The sequence below is a fragment of the Gallus gallus genome, chromosome 2, assembly GCF_016699485.2.
Source record: "Gallus gallus isolate bGalGal1 chromosome 2, bGalGal1.mat.broiler.GRCg7b, whole genome shotgun sequence".
Classification (NCBI taxonomy): Eukaryota; Metazoa; Chordata; class Aves; order Galliformes; family Phasianidae; genus Gallus; species Gallus gallus.
The window spans coordinates 7,200,028-7,221,998 of record NC_052533.1 but is presented as its reverse complement, the minus strand read 5'-3'; the positions used below and the strand labels follow the sequence as shown (position 1 = coordinate 7,221,998).

At 41.7% G+C, this 21,971-nt stretch overlaps 1 protein-coding gene across 2 annotated transcripts in view; it reads right to left on the bottom strand.

The window, feature by feature from the left end:
- Positions 1-21,971, bottom strand: part of DPP6 (dipeptidyl peptidase like 6) — a 490,036-nt gene that overhangs the window by 436,546 nt on the left and 31,519 nt on the right. Inside the window, exon 1 of one of the 2 annotated variants that reach the window (XM_004939153.5) lies at positions 2,276-2,727. The exons of the other annotated variant lie outside the window; for it this stretch is intronic. Within the exon in view, the coding sequence (XP_004939210.1) occupies positions 2,276-2,326 (51 nt within the window). The 5' untranslated portion in view covers positions 2,327-2,727. Of the gene's footprint in view, positions 1-2,275; positions 2,728-21,971 lie in introns of those variants that run through there. 2 annotated transcript variants of the gene reach the window in all.

Below are 21,971 nucleotides of genomic sequence, written 5' to 3'. Positions count from 1 at the left end.
TTCTAAGCAACAGCAAAACTGCCAGAAAACAGACAAACAAAAAATAAATAAAAAGAAGAAAACCACAATGGGCTTTGAATCTTCAATGATTTCTCAAATTCTGGTAGGCAGTTAGAGCAGTGCACAGCATAGAGCAGCCTCTAGGACTCAACACACATATCCCTCCCCTACCTTCAGTGACTGCCAGGTGCATAAGAGAGGACACTCACAACAGCAGGCTTAGACATGACTGTTCCAGGGCTCTAACACTGGTTGTAACAAAGTGATAAATAGATACAAAGAAATATACCACTGTTTTAATTATTTTTTTAAGCTTAATAAAAAGAGCAATGAAAGTACTTATCCTTACTTGATAGAACTTTCATTGAAAGCACTCCTGAGATTTGAGGATTAGGTCTTATCCTGAAGCATGAAACCTCTCCAAGTATTTTAAAGCTGAAATATTCACCTAAATTTAAGTCTTACTTAAATGAACTGCAGATCCAGTCACAACTATAGACCAGATCAGCATAAACACCAGCTATGTGTTTTAGGTGGCCCATAAAAACACAGGCATGAATTAAAGAAATCACCTGTGTCAATATAACAGTTTCCTTGTCTCCAGATCTCATTGACAGTGCCCTTAAAGAGAGTTCTGCAAAGGAAACCCTGGCGCTCAAGTGAAGGAGACCACCCTGTATCACACAGTATGAAAGAGACAGCTGTGACATAGCAGCCTGGCAGATAGATCCTGCCCTATTTGAATCAAAGGTAAAAACTATGGTCTCTAGCAGAGGGTTTTGAGCTGTGGACAGCCCCCAGCATACAGCTCTGCGTGCAGATCGATCATTCCAGCCTGTGCTCATCTAACAGAGGGGTGTGGATGCGGATCCATTCTGCTGACCAAAAACCCCAGCAGAAGCAGCACTGGGGAATCCCTGCCTGCTCACCGTGCCCCGACTTCAGAGACCAGCAAGGAAACGTGCGTGAGGGTTTTATCAATTACATAGGACATTGCCTATGTAAATTAGGCAAATCCTGTACTTCAAACACACAGTGACATCTCAAGTGGTTTATTATTTCTTCTTAGTGGCATTGTACATCATCATCACCAACTACAATGACCTCTAGGATCAGCAGCTTAAGCAAATAACGATCTCTGCCTCCCCATGTTACAGAAGTTGCAGCACCAGAAGCACTGCAATATTTCCAGGCATTGAAGAGGCACAATGAAAGGAGTACTATGCAATACTATGCAATCACACTGTGCAGTTCTCCTGGAAAAATGTTTGCAGAAGTTCCCATTCAGTTCCCTTAGTTGAATTCACAGGTCACATAGCATTGCACCTTCCCCTTAAAAACTACCACTGGAAAAAGCAGCGTTATTGGATCTGGAAAAGGAGGCATAGCCTCAAAAAGCCAGCAAAGCGTTTTACTACAGAACCTAATTAAAGGATGGAGAATACTTTGGCCGCCTCTTGAACACGTCAACCCAAAGCACGAGAGAGACACATACAACCATTTGTATTACACACTAACATCTCCCCTTCAGCGGTGGGCAAAATCTGAGCACTCCTCTTGACAGAGGGAGGGGACGGGAGACCAACAGGTCCCCTCCACATGGGGGAAGTAGCTTTGGCAGTGAAGTGCCCTGCAGACACACCGCTGCCCACCCCCAGCTGTCAGAGCATATGGAGCACATCGCACCCCCGGTGCCCCCAGGGGGTCAAGCCGGCGGGCAAAACACACCAATATATTTCCATCGGCACAAGATGGCAACCAGCACTTCCTCCGTGAGAGCAGCTGGCTTTTTATTGTTATTATTGTTTCCCCCCCCCCACCTTAAGGGAGGGAGCTGATTTAAAAGCATCCCGAGTAGGCTTCTTAAAAACCAGCATCACGATAAGCATTTCCAATAGCAATGCCAAATGAAACACGAGGCAGGCAAACCATCCCCCCGTTCCACATCCCCCAACCCACACACACACACACCACGGACATCAACTTGCCGAAGTTGGCCGTGCCGGAGCGTGGTACCGACCCACCGCCCCCTCTGCACCACAGACCCTCCTAAACAGGGACATCACCGCAGCCTCCGCACCCTGACCCCCCCCCCCCCCCCCAGGAGTGGGCGCTGAGCAGAGATGACCCCTCGCTGGGTCGTCCCCCCTCAACCAACACAAAGGGGCCCCGCAGCGACCGTGCAGAGGCTGTCGGGGGTGTGGGAGCACCGAGCACGAGCGGGGACCCCGCCGCTTACTTACAGTCATTGGAGGCGGCGGCAGCAGCCACTTACCATCATGTTCCCCTGCATTTTAGCGGTTTGAAACATCGCCTTTTCCTTCATTTTCGCTGTGTGTGTGTGTGTGTGTATGTATGTGCGTGCGCTGCTCTCCCAGAGTTACTTAATCCAGCGGCTGGATCACTTCAGCGAAGAACCAGCGTGCACTTGCGATGGCTTTTTAGCGTGGAGTGGAGGGAACTACGAGTAGCAGAGGGGGAGGATGCTGGCGTGCTTTTTCCCTTCCCCACCCTTTCATTAATTTTTCCTCTCCCGTTCACCCGACCAAAAGAAAAATAAATAAATAAAACAGCTCCTATCAGATGGGAAGGCAGGAAGGACTGGGGGGCAGGCAGGCTCAGACCCACCCCCCTTCCCCCAAGCTTCAGCTGTTGCCCTGTGGGTGCCGGTGGGGCGGGCAGGATGCAGCCGCACGCCCGCCCCTCGCTCTGGCCATGCCCGGGGGCGGGGGAGGGTCCCACCGAGCCCTCCACACCCCGTGAGACCCCGCTCGCAGATTGGAGGGGAGAAAATGATAAATAAAAAGAAGGTGATGCGAACGGGTGGAGGGGTTGTGCTTTTCCTCACTCCCCTGGCCGTACCCGGCTCGCTGCTCTCCCGGGGGGTGCACACGCTTTTTACCAACAGCAACCGGGGATGGGGTTGTAGAGGGGGAAGGGGCGATCGGAGCCGCCTCTCACAGCATCAACTGTGCACCGGCTAGGGCCAGGCCACGGCTGATGCAAGGAAGGTGGGGAATGGAAACACCGCAGGTTATAGCGGGGACAGCACGCCGCGTTCCCAAGGCTGCGGCCCGGCCCCGCTGCACCCCCTGCCCGGAGCCCCCGGGACTCGCCCGGCGCAGTCTGGGGTGGGGGCGTGCCCGGCGAGCTGTCTCCGAGGCGGCACACGGGGTGCGCTGTGAGCCCCTTCGCACGCCACGTGGGCAGGGGGAGCCGGAGCTCAACCCCATCGTGGGGAAATCATAGAATGATTAAGGTAGGAAAAGACCACTAAGATGATTAAGTCCGACCTGTGACCCATCACCACCGTGCCCACTAAAAAATGTCCCTTAGTGCCGTGTCTCCATGGTTCTTTAATACCCCCCCAGGGGCAGGAACTCCATCACTTTCCTGTGCAGCCTGTTCCAATGCCTTACCACTCTTTCAGAGAAGAAATGCACGTGGAAGGGCATAGCCCCCATGTTTGCAGTAAAACCTTGACCACACCCCTTATTCCCAGCAGTGTTTCCACTTTTCCTGTTGTTTTTCACTCGTATGAGCTTTGGGCAGACCTCTTGTCCCCCACCCAAGCTACCCTGCTTAGTGGCCACTGGAAGATGTTCCCTTCCTGCCACGCATGTGGGAATATACCTCTCAGTGTGGCTGTCCAGAGGCAGCCATGCCACCCATCCCAAAGGCACACACCTCAGCAGGTTCCTCAGTCAGGAACACTCCTTCCTGAAGAGCGGTGTCTTTTTCTCTCTTCTTTTATTATATGTGTACAATTTGTCCAGAAATAATGACTGCCAGCTCCAGGAGAATTAGATGTCATAGAATCACAGAATGGCTTGGGTTGTAAGGGACCTCCAGGATCATCAAGCTCCAACTCCCCTGCCCCAGGCAGGGCTGCCAACCTCCTTATCTAATACTAGACCAGGCCAGAATGCCCATTGATTCATTTGGGATGGACATAGCTGCTTCTGAGCTTGCATGCTCCAAAGGGAAAAAAAAACTTGGAGAATAGAGGAAGCAATTTGCTTAAATAGCTGAGAAAGAAAACCAAGAAGAAAAAGCAGAAGTTGTTGAAGCCAGAAACTCTCTTGTCATCCAAGGTTTAACCAAGCCAATGGCTGGAGCAGAAGCTCCCCTTTTATCCATGGGGACTTCTACAAGTCCTTTAGTTGTGCTCATCTGTAGTGCCTTCAACTCTGGTCCTAAACAGTGTGTAACACTGTTTTCTCATGGGCAGTGGTCATCCATTGGAAACAGAAAACCATGTGTACAATCCCATAGTGTTGCTCACCTTGTTTTCTGAGAATCCACCTGTGTGAGTTCCTCTTCTGCAAAAATGTCACCCTGCACTTGCAAGTCTCTATTATCTTCTCTGTTACCTTTATTTCAGAATTGCATACACCTGATACATTGTGCCTCTTGAGTAGAAAGCTCCTCATTTTGTTTCTCACATTCTTGTCTCTCGTTTTCTTTTCTTCAATCTTTCTGTTTTATCAAGCAGCTCCTGTTGCATCTCAGTATTTTACCCTCAGGTGTTTTAATTATGTATGAATGCAGAACATTTGTTATCCACTTCACAGTTAGCAGGCCCATTTGCCTCTTGCTTTACTTTATATACCAACAGAATTACTTACCGTATATTGAACTCTGGCAATAGCATCTTTTGGATGTTTTCCCCTCAGCTTTGGCATGATGCAGCTATTGGGTTTGCCTGACTATTTTCATTTAAATTATGCATTGTTGGCAAAACCACGGCAATTGCCTTGATTAAAACAACTTATGCTTAAGGTCAAAACTACAAGCAAATGGCTTAGTTTCACCTTTGACTCTTTTTGTTGAGGGTTTTTTTTTTTATTATTATTATTAAACACCAGCCACGGTGTTTAATGCAGGAAGGACCTGAGATTTCTTCCACATTTCTTTAGGGAACATTTTTGACTTCGAATGATGCAGAAAGATAACCAATCACCCTACAACCAAAGGCAGTAATAGCATGGCTTAAGGAGCCGAACTGCTTACTGGTGGTCATCCTGAATTTAAGGCAAAAAATCTACCCCAGAGAACCTCAATATAAAATTAAAACGTTCCTTAAACATGTCAAGCTTTCTATTAGAGGAAAACTGACAGAATTCATGACTTCTGCATTTGCTGGTTTAAACCCAATGTACCTCCTTTGTCAGTAGAGTTACTTCTGATATAAATGTAGGGAAGTTTAGCTCAGACTCAGCTGGATCTCAACCTCAAGGTCTTAAGTGAAATGACTGTACAATTATATATATGTATATGCTTACCAATGTATTTGGTACTTGGACAAAAACAAAATGCCATCTTCATGTGTCACCATTTCTATAGGTTATTTTGAGGAAATGTACTTTTCCTACTTCTATCACAAAATGCAATACATAAAAAAAACCAAACTGCCTTATAGAATTTTTTTTTTCTATGTAGGTTTCAGTACTCTGATGCAGACTTCCTTTATCTGAAAGGGAACACAGTCTACAATGCTTACATCCTATTGAAGTACATTATTTAAAGCCATGATAAGAGAGTGGGAGAATTTATTTTATCAAATAAAACCCATTCATTGTATTTGATGCTGGCTCCCCTTCTCGCTAGCCAAAACAAGTCTGGGAACAGTCCTTCTGAATAGAAGGAAAGAATTAATTTCACACAATATTAGCTGGCTGCATAGCACAGACTTTCCTTTATTCAGTATTTTTAAAGAAATATTTGAAGGATGTAAGATCGCAGAAAAATACAACAGCTGTTGAACTGAAAGTCCTTTCTGAGACTATCAGGATTTCACCATTTCTCCTTAAACTAAGGTAACTTTTCTTCTCCCCAGTAAAATAGTTTATGTAATTTCAAAATACAACAAACAGCATTTTCTTCTCAGTCAAACCCATTTGTAAGAATTCCATCTCCTTCCTGTCAGCCTACCCAACAAGTCTGTGCTCAGGATTCTCTTCAGTCTAATTTCTAGACTATACTTTCTAAGATAATTCAAAGCCATGCTACAGCTCCACCAGTTTTCCTGTCCCTTACATCCCAGGAGACTCAGGTCACAGCACTATGTGTATTTATTCCTTTTCTGGGGCCAGTCAGTCCAACTGAGCACTGGGAAAGTCTATTTGCACTTTCTGCCACGCACCAGTTTGCCATGGGAACATATGTTGCAGAACCTGAAAATACTTACCTAGCCTCAAATCTAAAATAACTCTAGAGTTTCAGACAACCAACATTTCCTCTCCCATAGACACCAACAAGCTCTGTGCTAGTGTTTTGTCATAGAAATGCTGAGACGGAACACAACCCAAATGCTTGTGATCAGAGGATCACTCAGGCTGGAAGGACCTCCCAATCTCCTTCTCAAGTAGGGTCATCTCTGATGTTAGCCCAGATTGTTCAGGACTTTATCAAGCCATATCTTGAAATCCTCCAGAAATGACAACTGTACAGCCTCATTGGGCAACCCATTCCAATGGCTGACTGTCCTCATGTGAAACAAAAAGCAGTGCTTACACTCCAGCTGAACCTCCATTGTTTCAGTATAAGCCTGTTGCCTCTCATCCTCCTGCCCCACCTAACTGGGGAGAATCTGGTTCCATCTTCTTGATAACCTCCCCAATGGACTGGAAAGCTGCTCTCATGTCCCTCCAAACCCATCTCTTCTTCATGCTGAACAAGTCTGGCTCCCTCAGCCTCTCCTCAAGGCCTAAGTGCTCCAGACCCCAACCATCTCAGTGTCTCTGCACCAAAGGAAACATCATCTGTAGTACTTGCTTTGCTACCAATTATAGCATGCAAAGGACTGGGATTGCTGATATCCCAAGTAAAATGACCGAGTGTAACACTGTGCGACCCTAATGGAAGCCAGGGACAGAACTTTATTAATAATAAATATGTTCAATAATGGTATTTGGTAGTACACTACTGGAGAAAGAATTACAGCACGAAACCTCTTCTCTTCTACCTAAAGTGGACCATTTTTGAGCATCCTGCTAGCCAAGACATGCTACATGTCTATTCTGAAAAACTTGTACTCAAACTATGCTGGAACCCTGCCCATGTATTTAAACAAAAACATGAGGACAGCTGTAGTGATTGCTCCTTCTTGTAAAGAAAAGACATTGGAGAGACAGATAAAGCAACTATAATGTTAAATAAAGATAAAAGAAAATACTTCTGAGAATCCCTAATTCTTCAAGAAATTAGAATAATGACAGAACAGCTGCTGCTAAAAAGCTAACATTTGCTACTTTTCACTGCATGAAGGTACTTAAGCCATCTTTGCTAACCCAAACAGGAGAGAAATAGCTGAAAATGGGGAAATTAAGTTATCTCAGACATCCTGAGGAAAAAAGAATGTGATAGCAACCGCTGAATTTCCAAATGATTTACGGTGCTACTGCCAAAATTGTGCCACATGGTGACATTCTCCACCCCTCCCCACGTCCTCCACTTTACCTCTCTTTTAGCAGCCATTCACTTCTCATCTCCTAGTAGAGGCACAGCCTCACCCACTGAGATGCAGAACTAAGCAACTTCACATCCCCAGGGACTCTGCAACAACATAGCTGAAAAATACTGCATTTGAGACTCACTAGTGTGCTCCTATTACAGCGCTAAGAATGTGTTTTCTCAAGGTATAACTGGACAGTTTAGTTGGCACATATTAACTCCATTCTGAGGGAAACAGTGATACTATTCAGACACTAAATGACCATGCACTAGCTTTGACATCTAGCTCCTAGAAAGCAGAGAAATTCATTAGATTCACCAGACTTGAGACGTATCACCTTTAGACAGCTACCTGGAATGCAGTCAACTCCCCATTAACTGCAAGTGAATTATTCAGCTGCAAACAGACCATAACGCTGCTACAGAGATCCCTAGCTTGTTTTCCTGTAGTCCATGATAAACCACAGAGTTTACAGGCTCACATGGAGCACTGCTTTCATGCTGTCATGCTGCCATCTCAACTACAGACAAGACCTTAGAGTGCACTTCATGAAGTGGTTTGAGATGGGAGATCTCACACTATGATCCATGGCACTAATGGATGTAGAGAGCTACTGGCCCACATGTCCCATATTACTACTTTATTAGGTAGAAGCACCTAAGAATATTTTCCAGATTTTGAACTGAATACCATTCATTCATTGGTGCTGTCTAATGCCTACATGCCTCAGACCTCTTTGAAGTACACCTGTGGCATTAATACAGCATACAGGAAATAAGAGAGACTCAAATGAGTGCATACGGACATACATGCCCATATGCAGCATGTGAGGTTTCTTGCTAAAAGTGTATACACCATAGCACAGCCTGGGCATGAGGCAACATGGACAGCTGCAGGCTAGGACAGCAGGATCCAGGACTGCTACTAAAAATTATAGATTCCCCTTTGAAGCTTCTCTCTCTTCACATTTCCAGCTTCTAAACTCCATGAATAAAAGCTAAAAATATACAGAATTCAAATAATTACTTTTTCGTGAATGAAATCGACTGTTGAAGTTGCCAAGGGATTCAGAGAAGGAGGAAACGTATTCAGAATATAATTTCTTCATAATGAAATGGCCTATGAAATTTAAATATATGTGAATGCTAGGAAAATCTAGGCAGAATCATTAGACACACTAGTAACAATGGGAAAACATTAACATGAAGCAATCTGAGATCTTGCTTTCCAGGCATGTACTGCTTCTGGTTAAACAGAGATAGCGTGTTTAAAACTTTAAAAACTACAACTTTTGTAGTAGAAATGACATGCACCACATTAATATATTTTAGCAAGTATTCTCAGTATTAAATGGACTTTGAATTTCCAGTTGGACTTCATGAATTTCATCATGTAAGCAACAGATCACACTATCTGCTAAACTGAGAGTATGCTGTGCTACTCAGTTCTCCCAGAATAAGAAGGTGCTTCATAGTTTAAAATATATACATATATACTAAATACACGGAAGGATAACTAAAGCATGGTTTGGTAAAAGCAATGTGTGCAGTAAGATTTCTCATTAACACTGAATTTAAAATATTGGCAGACTTGTGTTAAAAAGTGAGATTTTGTCATGCAATGGATTTCACCCTATAAAGCAATTTTAATTTCACTGTCATTCTGATAGTTACATATTTTAATGCAAATTAGATTGAGGAGGCAAAAAGCATTAGTCTCTTCACTCAAGTGTTTACTGCTGACAGTGACTCCAGCCAAACTGGAAAGATACCAAAATCACAATTCCTGGAAGCCAAGAGAATCTTACATAATGGCAAGAAAATGCCAAGCATTACGATCAAAGCAAGTTCATCCCAATGAAACCTCTCCAATGGCAAGGGAGTCAGAACTAGATGATCTTCAAGGTCCCTTCCAATCCAAGCCATTCTATGATTCCATTCTGTGATATGAAGTCCAGCTGCCAAAGCTCACACCTATGACCAGGTTCCAACCATAAAGTTTCCTTCAACATGAAACACCGTAACTATTGGTTAAAAAAACTAACACTAAAAATAATAATGAAAAAAAATACTACAGTTCCCAATTTACCCAAGAATGAACATTCTTTTTAATAAATGACCTATTGACAGGTTATTGCTCAGAAGGCATCCTGGCTTTGGTATATGTTAAGAAAGACACTATTTTCAATGCTGCAGTCTTGTAGAGAAGTTTTTATTTTTTTTTAAGTATCAATATATTTCTATTTCTTTCATGAAACAGTGTAACATCTTTTAGGTAGATAATTTAATGCTTGCCAACTCCCATTAATTTCTAGCTAAACTTTCTAGCCTGGAAGACATACTAAAACATTCTAATTTCAGATCAGGTGAGTCTATGTTTTGATTAGAGAGCCCATTTTTTTTATTTCCATTGTGATACAGATGATTAAATTTCTCTGCTAATTATCTGTATCATCTCATAACATTCTGCACCTGATAAAAATATTTCAACAAAATAAGACTGCATCTAATTGCATTACTCCTTTTATGTGATGAGAGGTTGATATAAGCCTGTCAATTCAACTTTGAGTTCTTTTCACCTTGAGGGTAATATTAGTGCTTCTTACTGTTGGATGATATTCCTACCACATCTGCAGATATTTTTTTTGCTCTACTATTCAGTGGACTTTCAGTGGATTTTTACAATAGATAGCAAAGTCTTGCAACGTAGGCACTGTAACATACAATTTATTCTTCCTAGGTAAGTGAGGATCAAATTCTGAATTATTTGAGATTAGGTATGTAAATCCTTTTCAAGAAGGGATATCATGCCTACAAATAATGTCTACTTTCTGTTGATATGCACTAGTTGCTAGGTTGGCATTAAAGACAAGAACTTAGTTAATCTGTTGTGCCAATCACCTAACTGGTATTATTTGAGTCTGTAAATGTGTGAACTCCTTAGGGCATTTTATCACATTTCTAAAATGCTTGAGAAAACAGGGGCCTGACATCTATTCAATGATATTTATATATATATATATATATGAATTTTATGTATGTACGTATATATGTATGTATGTATTGTATATACATTATATATATATACAATTACTTCTTTTTCCCCTAGTATTATAGTACGATGGATGCAGACCAAGAGGTTGTCTCCAAATGCCCAAATCTTTTAGCATGGTCAAGGATCTAATTGTTTTGGTAAGTTTTCAGCTTCAAGTCAGAGTACTTTGAAAGCAAATGATAACTTACATCATCACTTTATCTTCAATTAAAGACTCAGTGTTGCCTGCTATGGGACCAACGCTTTGAATAGTGAAAGCAATAGGAGCTTTAGAGACTTTTTTTTTTTTTCTTTATGAGTTTGCCAGCTCTGGGGAAGCACCACTGAAGCGCAAGCCTGCCTTAGTCATCATTTTCTTTAAAAGATACAGTCATAAGCTTTATTTTACTGGACACTAAAATGAATACAACTTCTCAGTTTGCTTCCTAATGCATGCTATAGAGTCTAATTTACACACAATCAATTAAATTAAGGGAAACAGTAAGTAAAGAAAAAGGAGATAACTGAAATAAACGAATGCCCATAAAGCAGGAACACTGGAAGTCCATTAAAAAGATTTTTTAAAAAAGGAAAGGATTAGGACATCCTTGTTTTACAAAGACACGCTGATATGAAACAAGCTAAATTCACTAACTGTAACAAGTGTCACAAACTTCAGCTGTCAGAAGCTCATCTAGAGAAGGTAAGTGGGAGCTTTGTTGGCTCTCAGTCAACTTAGGTATATACGTGTTTAAAGAAATAACCAACTCTAAGAAGTACTGTAGAGGAAGAAAGGAGAAAAAATGTGTCTCACTCAGTGTTCTGTCCCACCCTCTCTGTAATTACTCCAGAGGAACAATGACCCGGGTAGCTCACCCACCTTCCAACTTGCACAGAAGAGCACTGAAGTTTGAACCATCCTTTCAGAGGAAAAGACTTAATGCTTGGTGCGTGCTGACAGAAGATGGCATATGGTGGGATCTGATCACACATCCTTGCCCTGATTGCTCTTTCGCACCTGGCACGTGGGAGCATTATTTCAAACGGCTTTTTGTGTGCTACAGCCTCTAGCAAGCACGTTTGCTTGCTGATCCCCAACTCAAGAAAGGCTGCAAAGACAGTTTCCCAAAGCAGCAGTGAGCAAGGGATCTTGGCCAAGGTTGTTGGCAGGAGAAGACTTTGAGCTGTGGGCTCAGTATACGAGCAAAGGCCATGGCATGGCTGTGATGAAAAGCAGGAGGCTTGACTAGCATGCCGTATGAAGGCTTTTGTGATTGCAATGGGCTCTCATTATCTATTTTGTTTTCTATTTCAGTCTTAGTTGTTGCAGTTGTTGTCTTTTTTTTTTTTTTTTCCAAGGAAGGAACAGAGCTCAGTTGTTGGTGTGGCAAGAAGATATTTATGTATAATTTTTTGGCATAACAAAATATAATTAGAAAATGTAAATATAACTTAACTCCATTAGTCCACCGAACAATAAAAAGACCACAACACAGGCTGTGTGGAGATATACAGACTATCTCCAAAAACTCATCATCCAAAGTATACAACACATCTATATTAGACAGTCCTTTTTGACAAAATTAATCTTTCCTTCTCATGGCTAAAAAACAAAACCAATTTATTAAATATCAGCACACAGCATAAATGACACTATGAATTTTGCAAGGGAAAACATTTTGAAATAGAGCTGATTAAAACCTTAAGTTACAGAAAATAATTTATTTTTTATGGTGAAATTTTCTGTAAGCCAAAATTCTGCCTAAGTAACTTGGTTTTGAATTGCAGCTATTTTGCATGAGGGGAGTTCATATCCCATTAAATCTTTTCTATAGATCTGGCTCCTTAGATAAATGAACAATGTGACCTGTGAAGAAATACCTTTACTACAAACAAGAAGGATAAGAAAAATTGATGCATGGTTATAAGACAGCAAAAAACTTTTCTCTTCCCCCCTCTCTGAATACAACCAAATATACAAGCAAGAGAACAAATATTCTCAAAAGAAAATGTCAATGTTTTTGTGGAAAGGGAATTCTGGCCATGAAAACCTTTACTTAGCAAGCTCCAAAAATTCCACCTTAAAATTGTTTAGTTTGAAAATATTTGATTATGTATTTATTAAGCCACTGTTTTCCAGAGAAGCTGAGTCCTGTATGCTGCTAGTAACTGTTGCTTCAAGTGCATTTGTACAGATTTCTGAAAAAAGCAGCCTAACATTTCTCACTAAACAAGCTACAAAATACATTATAAAAGAGAAATGTTTGTCAAGAACACTAGTGTATTAGATGTTAGAAGAGAGAGTTTACCAAGAGAGTGGTGAGGTGCTGGAACAGGCTGCCCATAGAGGCTGAGGATGGCCCATCCCTGGAGGCGTTCAAGGCCAGGTTGGATGGGGCCCTGGGCAGCCTGGTCTGGTATTAAATGTGGAGGCTGGTGGCCCTGCATGTGGAGGGGGATTGGATCTTCATGATCCTTGAGGTCCTTTCCAACCCAAGCCATTCTATGATTCTATGATTCTCTGAAAAGCTTTTGACTCCTGTGACAGTTATCTGCAAAATATTGTACACTGTGAACCCATCTCAATTATCTTTTATAAAGTCAGACAAAACACATTATAGAAGTGCAACTGATGATTCTGTGGATGAATTAATCACAAATTCAAAATGTAAACAGTACATTTTAACAAATCCATGCTGTAATGGGATACAGAGATTAAGCATATAACAGAATGGGCAGAGTCAGGAAAACAATACCCTGGTGTTTCACAGGAAACACACAGGGTAAAAGGAATTAAGGCCGGTGGAAGATGTGGAGGCCTAAACCAGGACGTGAGTGGAACTTACACAGAATCTCTGAATGGTTGAGGTGTAAATATCCTTTCAGAAATTTATAAATATTGGTAAGGTCCCACATCCCCCCTGAGCCTCCTCTTCTCCAGGCTGTGCAGTCCCAGCTCTCAGCCTCTCCTCCAGTCCCTTCATCATGCCTGTGAACTTGTGTTTGACATTTTCCAATATGTCCATGGCTCTATTCATGTTTGAATCTCACTGTGTGTTTGAATATAAGACTGCAATCGTGAAAATTGCTGCTTAGCCCTCACATTACTACGGTATTTATCTAGCTCCTTTGGCACTGAGTTTTGTGACCTGCAAGGTTGGCTTGTGCTCATACACATAAGTACCCAAACGTACTCATATCTATGAGTAACCATGGTGCCCTAAAGCCTGTCCATGTCCAGAAGCACGTGTTCCCTGTAAACTAACAGCTCTTGGGCAAAATGTCCCCTCCTCAGCCCTTCCAACCCAGAAAAACAGGGCCCCAAAGTCTTCTAGGTCCTGACATCATCTTCACACACATCTTCCAGGTCACACACATGCAGATACCCTGAAGAGCCAAGGAGACGAAAAACTTGGAAGTTTATATGGAGAAAATGACCTTATTTTCCCATCATTTTACTGAGGCATAAAAGGTATCTTCCTTCATTTGCTGCTGCAGTTAGAAGTGGTTTGAAATCCTAACCTTAGGCAGACACTCTTTTCCTTTCCTGTCTTCTATTCACTTCCACATAAATGCTTGCTGCCTCTTTGAAATTCAAGTGTTCGCTGTTTTCCCAGAATGCAGAGAAAACAAGTTCTGAAATGACAACAGGTCTTAAGCATCTGGGCCGAAGTCAGAGTGGAAAAATTGATTTAAATCCAAATGCCGGATGAAATTTGCAATTATAGTTGTTATGCCATGCTCCCTCTTAAAATCACTGCCATTTTCTCTAATTAAAAAAAGAAGAAAAAAAAAGTGAGTACTCTCTGGTACAAGAGATGGAACTATTCCCTAATCAGCTGTAATATCGAGCCTATTTACACCATCATTCTAATACTACTTCCCTCTCCGTAAAATAACATGAAATCAGAGTTGCTTGTGAGACAAGAGTTCTTTTAAGATTGGGATCAGAATATGTATTTCAGTGATTCTCTCTTTTTTCTTTTTTTGATTTTGTTTTTGTTTTCCTGGCATTCCTTGGTCTGCTCTTGCCTGTACAATAAATACTCCATTTTCAGATGAATCTGACTTCCGTGTTGATTTACGCATCTATGAAATGTATAAATTAGATGTGAGCTGATACGAGAGAAATTATTTCCTTTCCTTTATAACTCCCACAGCTGCATGGTAATGCCATGGCTATTCTTTATGAAAATAAAAATGGAAGACTACTCAGTGAGTTAATGCTCTAGCTCTGTAATATCTAGAGAAGTGAAGTCAGAGCCAGGCTCTCATGCAAGTAAAATGAACATAGGCATTTTTTCTCCACTCAGGTGCATTACAAAACAGAAGTGGCTTTATATCATACATGAGGCACACTACACAACCCCCTGACCTTTTCTATGCAATGTGCTCATGAGTCAGGTCCCCTTCTCTTCAGTATCTGCCCACCTACTCCCAAGATACTTTAAATGACTTATCTTTGAAAATTATCATGCTATCTTTTATATTTTCTTTCATTTTCCCAAATTTTTCCATTACTTTTCTGCCTTCTCTATCAAACGTATGTACAAAAACAAAGAGCTTCATGTCATTACCTACTAAATAAATATTACAACAAAGGGACATTATAGCAAAGACATCTGCATGCTACCCCACAGATTGCATAGTTCTAGACTGTAAAGTGAAAGGAACTAAAACGCTGTGACATGTTTATGAATAGAGAAGCAATTAAGTATTATACACAAGTTTGTAAATCTTATTAATTACTGAGGATCAATGCAGCATAAAAAAGATGGTTGAATGAACACGTCTCATGCCTCCTAATATCACTCCATGGCCTCAGGCAAGACATAGGTTAGTTCTTGAAATATCTGTAAATGGATAAGTGACTTCAACAAGGCGGCGTGCCAGGGAGAAGATGAAGCAGGGCTGCTACACAAGGCAGTATAAGCCAGGACCTGAGGGAGATAGGGCATTGTCCCACAGCACCTGAACAGGGCCAAGGTGGTGACAGGTGACCTCCACAAGTCACAAATTGTGACAAAACTACAAATGGTGTGTCAGGTTCTGATCCGTTCTGGGAGTTCCAGTAGAAGAGCTCCAGAAGACTGGTCTGGAGATATTCTACTAACACTGCAGATTCAGGGGGTGCAACTAGGGTGGGCAGTCCATGCCAGGACAGCAGGAGATGAGGCTGGACTCAGGGACACATACAACATAGAACAGGCAAACTTAAATGGCGCTTGAACTTAAATGGAGCTCTTGGGCCATGGGCCGAGGTCCAAAATGAGGCTGTCCAGGGCAATTAAGGCTAATTAGTTTACTGACAGCACTGATATTAAGGCTGAAAACCTTTGAGGATCCAGATCTCAGCTCCTCTGCTTGTCAGTCCATGGAAAAATTCAGACTACTCCAGGATTATCCGTAGGAAAGCATCATAAAAATTAATCAGACACCATTTTTACAGGCGACCTTCTGACTGCCTTAGAAAGGCAACTGGTCTTATGGTGCTAGAATAACTTGGACTTACGGGTGGAAAGCCATAAATCAGAGATGTTGACATAAAAGCTAGAAAGCTCCCTCTGTGAAAATCTAGAAAGCTCCCCCTCTTTGTCCTGCTACACAGCATCAACACAATTTGTGGTCCACACTCTGAAAGCCTGAGGGCAGAAACCCATGCAACAGTTAGACCGAACATTCAGAAGACTGCCTTCCCTGCCCCAGCAACAAAGCCACATTGCTTCCATTGCCTTTCAGGCCATGCACAATCAAACATGGTAGTCTTCAGGATTTATCCCAACAACATCAGTTACAGGCCGAAAGTAAAATTAATACTCTATTGTCGAGAAAAGGATTTCCCTCACTATAACGCAACTGTTCAGCTCCTGCCAGCATACTCTGTTCTTCCATGTTTACTAAGAAAAAGGAAAGAACATGATCCAAAGATTCCCAAAATATGAAATTTCAGGGAATGTGGGATTCAGGACATTTAGCATGGGATCTCCTAACAGCTTTATGTGAATTACTGGGGCGAATACCAACCTTTGACTTCTCCTAAGGATATTCAGAAATCAAAGGCTGATGAGGTTGTCCACCGTGGCTGGTCAGAATAATCAGTGGGCTCTCCACCCATCAGTGATCCTCTTTGTCCAACGTACTTGGCATTCAAATGTTAAAAGTTTTCTTCTCAAACATAAGCAGTTGCACTCTCTTCTGCCTGCCATGGATGCGCTTGCCCCTGAGATGAGCTATAGAGCCATGGGCACATTCATTTATCATATGCCTTTCACCACTGATCATTTGTTGCTTACCCCATTTTACTAGGGACTTTAGCTCCAAAATGGATGGTGAAATAAATGGACAAATAAATCAGGCAGCCAGGAATATCTCCACTTCTATTACCTGATGCTCCATGATATGTCATCTTCCTCCTGCCCTCCAAATTTAGTCTTGACTGGTGGGCAGCGCAGATAATATTCAATCTCCATGCCTCTTTCAGGGCAGCCATATATAAAACTATGATGACAAATAAGCAACCTGCCGGCTCTGGAAAATTATAATGCTATTGAAAGGAGCTTTATATGTCTGGAAAAGGTACATTTCACTACTCACTGGGAATCTGAGATACTTTGCCTATAGTGTGGCACATAATGGTGAAGAGGAAGCAGGGCATGCTTTGGGGTTATTTGTAGTGGATTTTTATGATTCCCCTGAGATTTACACTGCTACATTTGGGAGCCCAGGAGCCCGTCACTCACCAGTAAGTATGGAGGAGAGATCTCAGAAAAGTAAGCTCCGTGCTTCATCATCTTGTCAAGTTGAGGGCTTCCTAACTCACAGAAAATACAGATCCTGACTTTCTGGGAACTATGGGGAAACCAAGAAAACAACTGGGTTCTCTGGCTTCATTCTGATTTCATCACTTTTTACCATAACATTCCACAAGGACGTGGACACAGCTTCACAGCAAAAATATCAGAGCTTTTCCAGCAGCTCTCAGCATGACCTTCTGGTCCATACACCTGTTGAGTGCTCCAAGGACCAGAGAAGAGCAGCAAAGGAAGCCTATAAATTCTCATCAGCTGCTTGTAACACATTGGCACTGCCACAGATAGTGACATCAGTGCCCTACTGTGCTGAATGGTATTTCTTCAATACAAAAGAAATCTGGACATAAGGTCAGAACAAAGATCTACTGAGCACTGTCCAGTCAGCCATTGATTTTCTTTTTATAATTAATTTACGTTTGACATAGCATTTATGGTAGTAAAACAGAACCCGGCAGACCAAAAAATGATGAACAAGGTCAGAAATTTGAAGTGGCATGATGAGGCCAATAAACTTTCATTACAAGCCCATCCAAAAGAATAAAACAACAAATGAGAAATGACATTAAAAATGAGAAATCCTCAGCCAGAATGAGAGAGTGCAACTCTGTTCAGGTCAGACAACTTATGCTGATTTGCTTTAGATGAGCATCTGGCCTCATATACCTTGTGATTCGTTGCAGGCAGAATTAGCTTTCTTGGGTATGACCTCGTAACTCTGGGATATCACCACTGAAGAGCTTTCGCCAAAATACAGCGCACTACAGACATGTATTTGCTATTATTTTTAAAGCTAAAAGACAAATAAGACCCCAAATCCCACTACACAATTAGAAATAGGATGCAGCGTAGTCTCATGCCTCGGCTGCAAGTGGCTCCATCCACACTAAAGTGCTCAGTAAGTACGGGGCAGGCAGCAGGACTGGCAGAGAAAGAGCAGGAGCTGCAGCCCCTTGGGTGCCATTCCCTGGCTGTGACTACAGCTTGCTGGAGACCCCAGCCCTTGCTGGAAACAAGCTGTCAGAGGGAAAAGAGAGGATCTGTTCATGCAGATGGCTCATGTCAATCAGTTGTTAGTTTATTCCCGATGTTCAGAATTATTCCCACTGCAGAAAGTTTTCATGCAAAGAAAGAGTATTCAAAGGTAGCACTATATGCAGCCATTTTTAAGAGAAACTGCTCTTAACAAAAAAACAGCTCACACAAAGGTGACTGATGAAAGACGACATAGAAAATTACACACTCTTGAGACAGAAATGGGGTATGCTTCGCATCACATAATGTAAAACTTCCTTGGGAATAACAAGCACATAACGTCTCTAGCTGGTCATAAAGGCAGCGATGTAATTTTGCAATCCAGTAGAGGGCAAACTTAGTCTGTATTTTCTCGAAATGCTCCTAAAGCTGTCAGCAGCAGGTGTTCAGACTTGTTTGTCTTTCATTTGAAAACCTATACAGATATGTAGCTACCTACAGCACCAGAACTTACAGGATCAAACCACATCAGTTGTACCTACCATTCAGTGGGTCTTCAGCCAAATTGGCATTTATTATGAAGTCAACAAACCCATGAGGAACAATATACATTACGAATATTTTCCATTATTGTTCTGTTTTATGCCATTAATTCCAATACATGATTAATGAGAAATTACCAAACTGTGTTCTGGAGATTGCTCACTTCTGTAACAAAGAAACAAAGAACAGCCTCCCTACTCCTATTAAAAATGTATCAGCACACCTGCCTCAAGGAGTGCTGCTTTATTTTAACTGTAGAAATGAAACACCTGCTTGAAACTTTACGTTCTGCTATACATTGAAGAAATCAAGGGTTTTTTTATTTTGGGGTTTTTTTGTTTGTTTGTTTTTGTTTTTGTGTTTTGAGAATGCTTTCTGGAAGAATCTCTTGAGTCTAGAATAAAATTACACTGCTGTTAATGGCCATGCACAGCGAGCACAACTTTTCCAGCAAGCCTTGCATGATCCTGGCCAGATGAATTCAATAGTCCAATTCCTGTTTTTAAGAGAATGTTTCACGCGCATGTCCTCCTCCTCTCACAGAAATGCAGGCTCCCAATCATCTGACAGATGGATAAAAGGTTTGGAACCAGCTCAAACAACTCTTCTTATAAGATCACTAGTAAAGTTAGCACCAACTTGTGCCTGTTCCTATTGGAAACCTGAAGGAGACTGATGAACCCCATCACCTCACTACAAGCTTATGCCCACAGGAAATAGTGTGATGACAGCACAGAGACCAGAGGAAGAAGGGATGCTGCTCACTCTTTCTGTCACCCAGTACACTTACAAGCAAGAGATACAGAGGCCAAGTGACAACTAATAATTCCTTACTCAGGGACTTTTTATAGGGGTAGAGCCAAAGACAAAACAACAACAAAAAAAACCAATCAACAACAGTAGGCACGATATGTATGCGACAGCAGATCCTCGGGAAAGATCAGCCGACCTTATTCCATCGAGCTCAAGAGACTCGAACTCTACTTGTAAATCTGCCACTGGTCTGATGGGTAACCTTGAGTAAAAGACCTTTAGATAAAAAGCATCATCATGTCTGAGTACTGTGAAATATCGATACTAACTGTGATCAGTTTTGGTCATTACAGCCTCCATCTTGCAAAAAGCTGAGCAATCTGATAGACCAGAGAAGTGTTTATGTGCATGCTTTGACCTCCTGGGACTATTCCCATACTAAAAGTTCAGTACATTATTAAATATCTGCCTAGTCTGATATTTAGTGTGCCCAGCAGAAGCCAACTTTGTATTGATTCTTGAGGAACCATCAATGCTATCCTCTCTTGGGAGATTCTTAGCTTTTCCAAGACCTTTAGGGAGCCAACAATGGGATGCACATGTATAAATACATACACACACACTATTTACATTCAGACAAATTCCCCTAGAGTACAGTTAATCAGGCTCATGTAGGAAAGTACACCTGACAAGACTATTTCAGCAAGAACAAACCAAAACATATAGTTTCAGCTGTAATTCCCTTTCAGCAAATCCATCTCATGATCTGCCCAGCTGGTGCTCCTCCTAACTCTAAATGAGCCATGCGCCATTAATTAACCTCTCACATCACTGTTCTTGTCAGGGATGCTAAGCTGTCTCTCTGAATCTGCCACCCAATCCATCAGCACCTTAAACTGGCACCGTCAGATCAATGTTCTCTTCTTTCCCCACACACCAAAGAACACCAAAGAACTGCTACACCATATCCCCTCTAGCCACCAGGATTCCACTGGCAAGCCCAAGAACACCATTTATCCTAGGAATATCCATCTTATTTCTGATGTTGTATGAGATGAAATGGTCATCACAGCAGCAGTTCCCCAAAGTGCCACAGTAGCAATTAAGGGAGGTACAACCTGAGAACAGTGGAAGAGATGATAGGAGCCGGAGTCACAGCCCTAACACAGTTTTTAGAGTCACTTTTCAAAGGTGGCTTTTCCAGCACTAAGGGTCTGGGTATATTTCACTGTCAAGCATCTTAACATTTTAATACATTTATTTCATTTATGTACTTCAGAGCCACACTTGACAGCACAACGCTTTGCAAGAAGGCAAGCACAAGATGAATAAGACAGCGATTATAGTGAACTCTGGCTGTGAATTTAATTCTTGTTTGACACAGTCACACTCACTGAAGAGTCTGTGCCAGAGCTGCATGTTTAAGCAGGGCACTAAATCAATATTTACCATAATTTTGAAAGATATCTGAGCACAGCCTGGGAGCCAGGGAAACACTCGATGCATAGCCATCAATGAAATACAGGGCTCTCCAGCTTTCCAGATAATAAACTGCTCACAGAGCACTGGGTGACAAAGAAAGTTAAATCCACATTATCAATACCCAGAGCTGGGTAGTGCTGTTCCAGTCTTCCACGCCATGGTCTTTTCCAACCTTAAAGATTCTATGACTCTATGAAAGTACAGGGAGAGGCTCATTGTGAGTTTACTGCCAGAATTAGGACACTCTGAAGAAGTGTCAAACTCAATTTGTCATCAACACCAAACTCTGAAGGAAAAAAAAAAAAAAAAAAGCCCGTCTCATTACAGAAAACTTCTAATCACACCAAAGCATTTTAATTAAGCACTAAATACAAACATAACACAACGAATGGTGATATGAGCAGTGTTTTGACTGACAGTGTGACAGGTAAAACAAAACTAATCAAAACAGTAAAAATGAAATATTTCATATGTTTAAATGAAACAGCTGACATGATTCATCTACATTTTTCCTCTATTTAAAAATGTATCAAAGCTGAAACCAATTTGTCCCTTCAAAATGTGTCCACTTTGATTAAGATGAATTTCCTGATACTTGTTAAATTTAAAATGTTTTTGATCATCTCTAATGAAGCAACCTCCTAAAGCCTAGAAACTGCTTGCAACAGAATACAGAAGTATTTTCAATGAGAAACAGAGATGTGAATAGATGCTAAATATGTGAAACAGCCATTTGATGATAGCATGCATCAGGAACACAATAAGAGAAAGGAATAACAGATGATATCAGGAATTTTTGTGAAATGTTGTATGACTTCTCAACTATCTTCAAAACAAGGTGACGTTCCACACCTGAAACATCACATTTTAAGTCTTTTCTACAGACCTATTCCATCAGTGATGCTCATGTCACCTTTCTT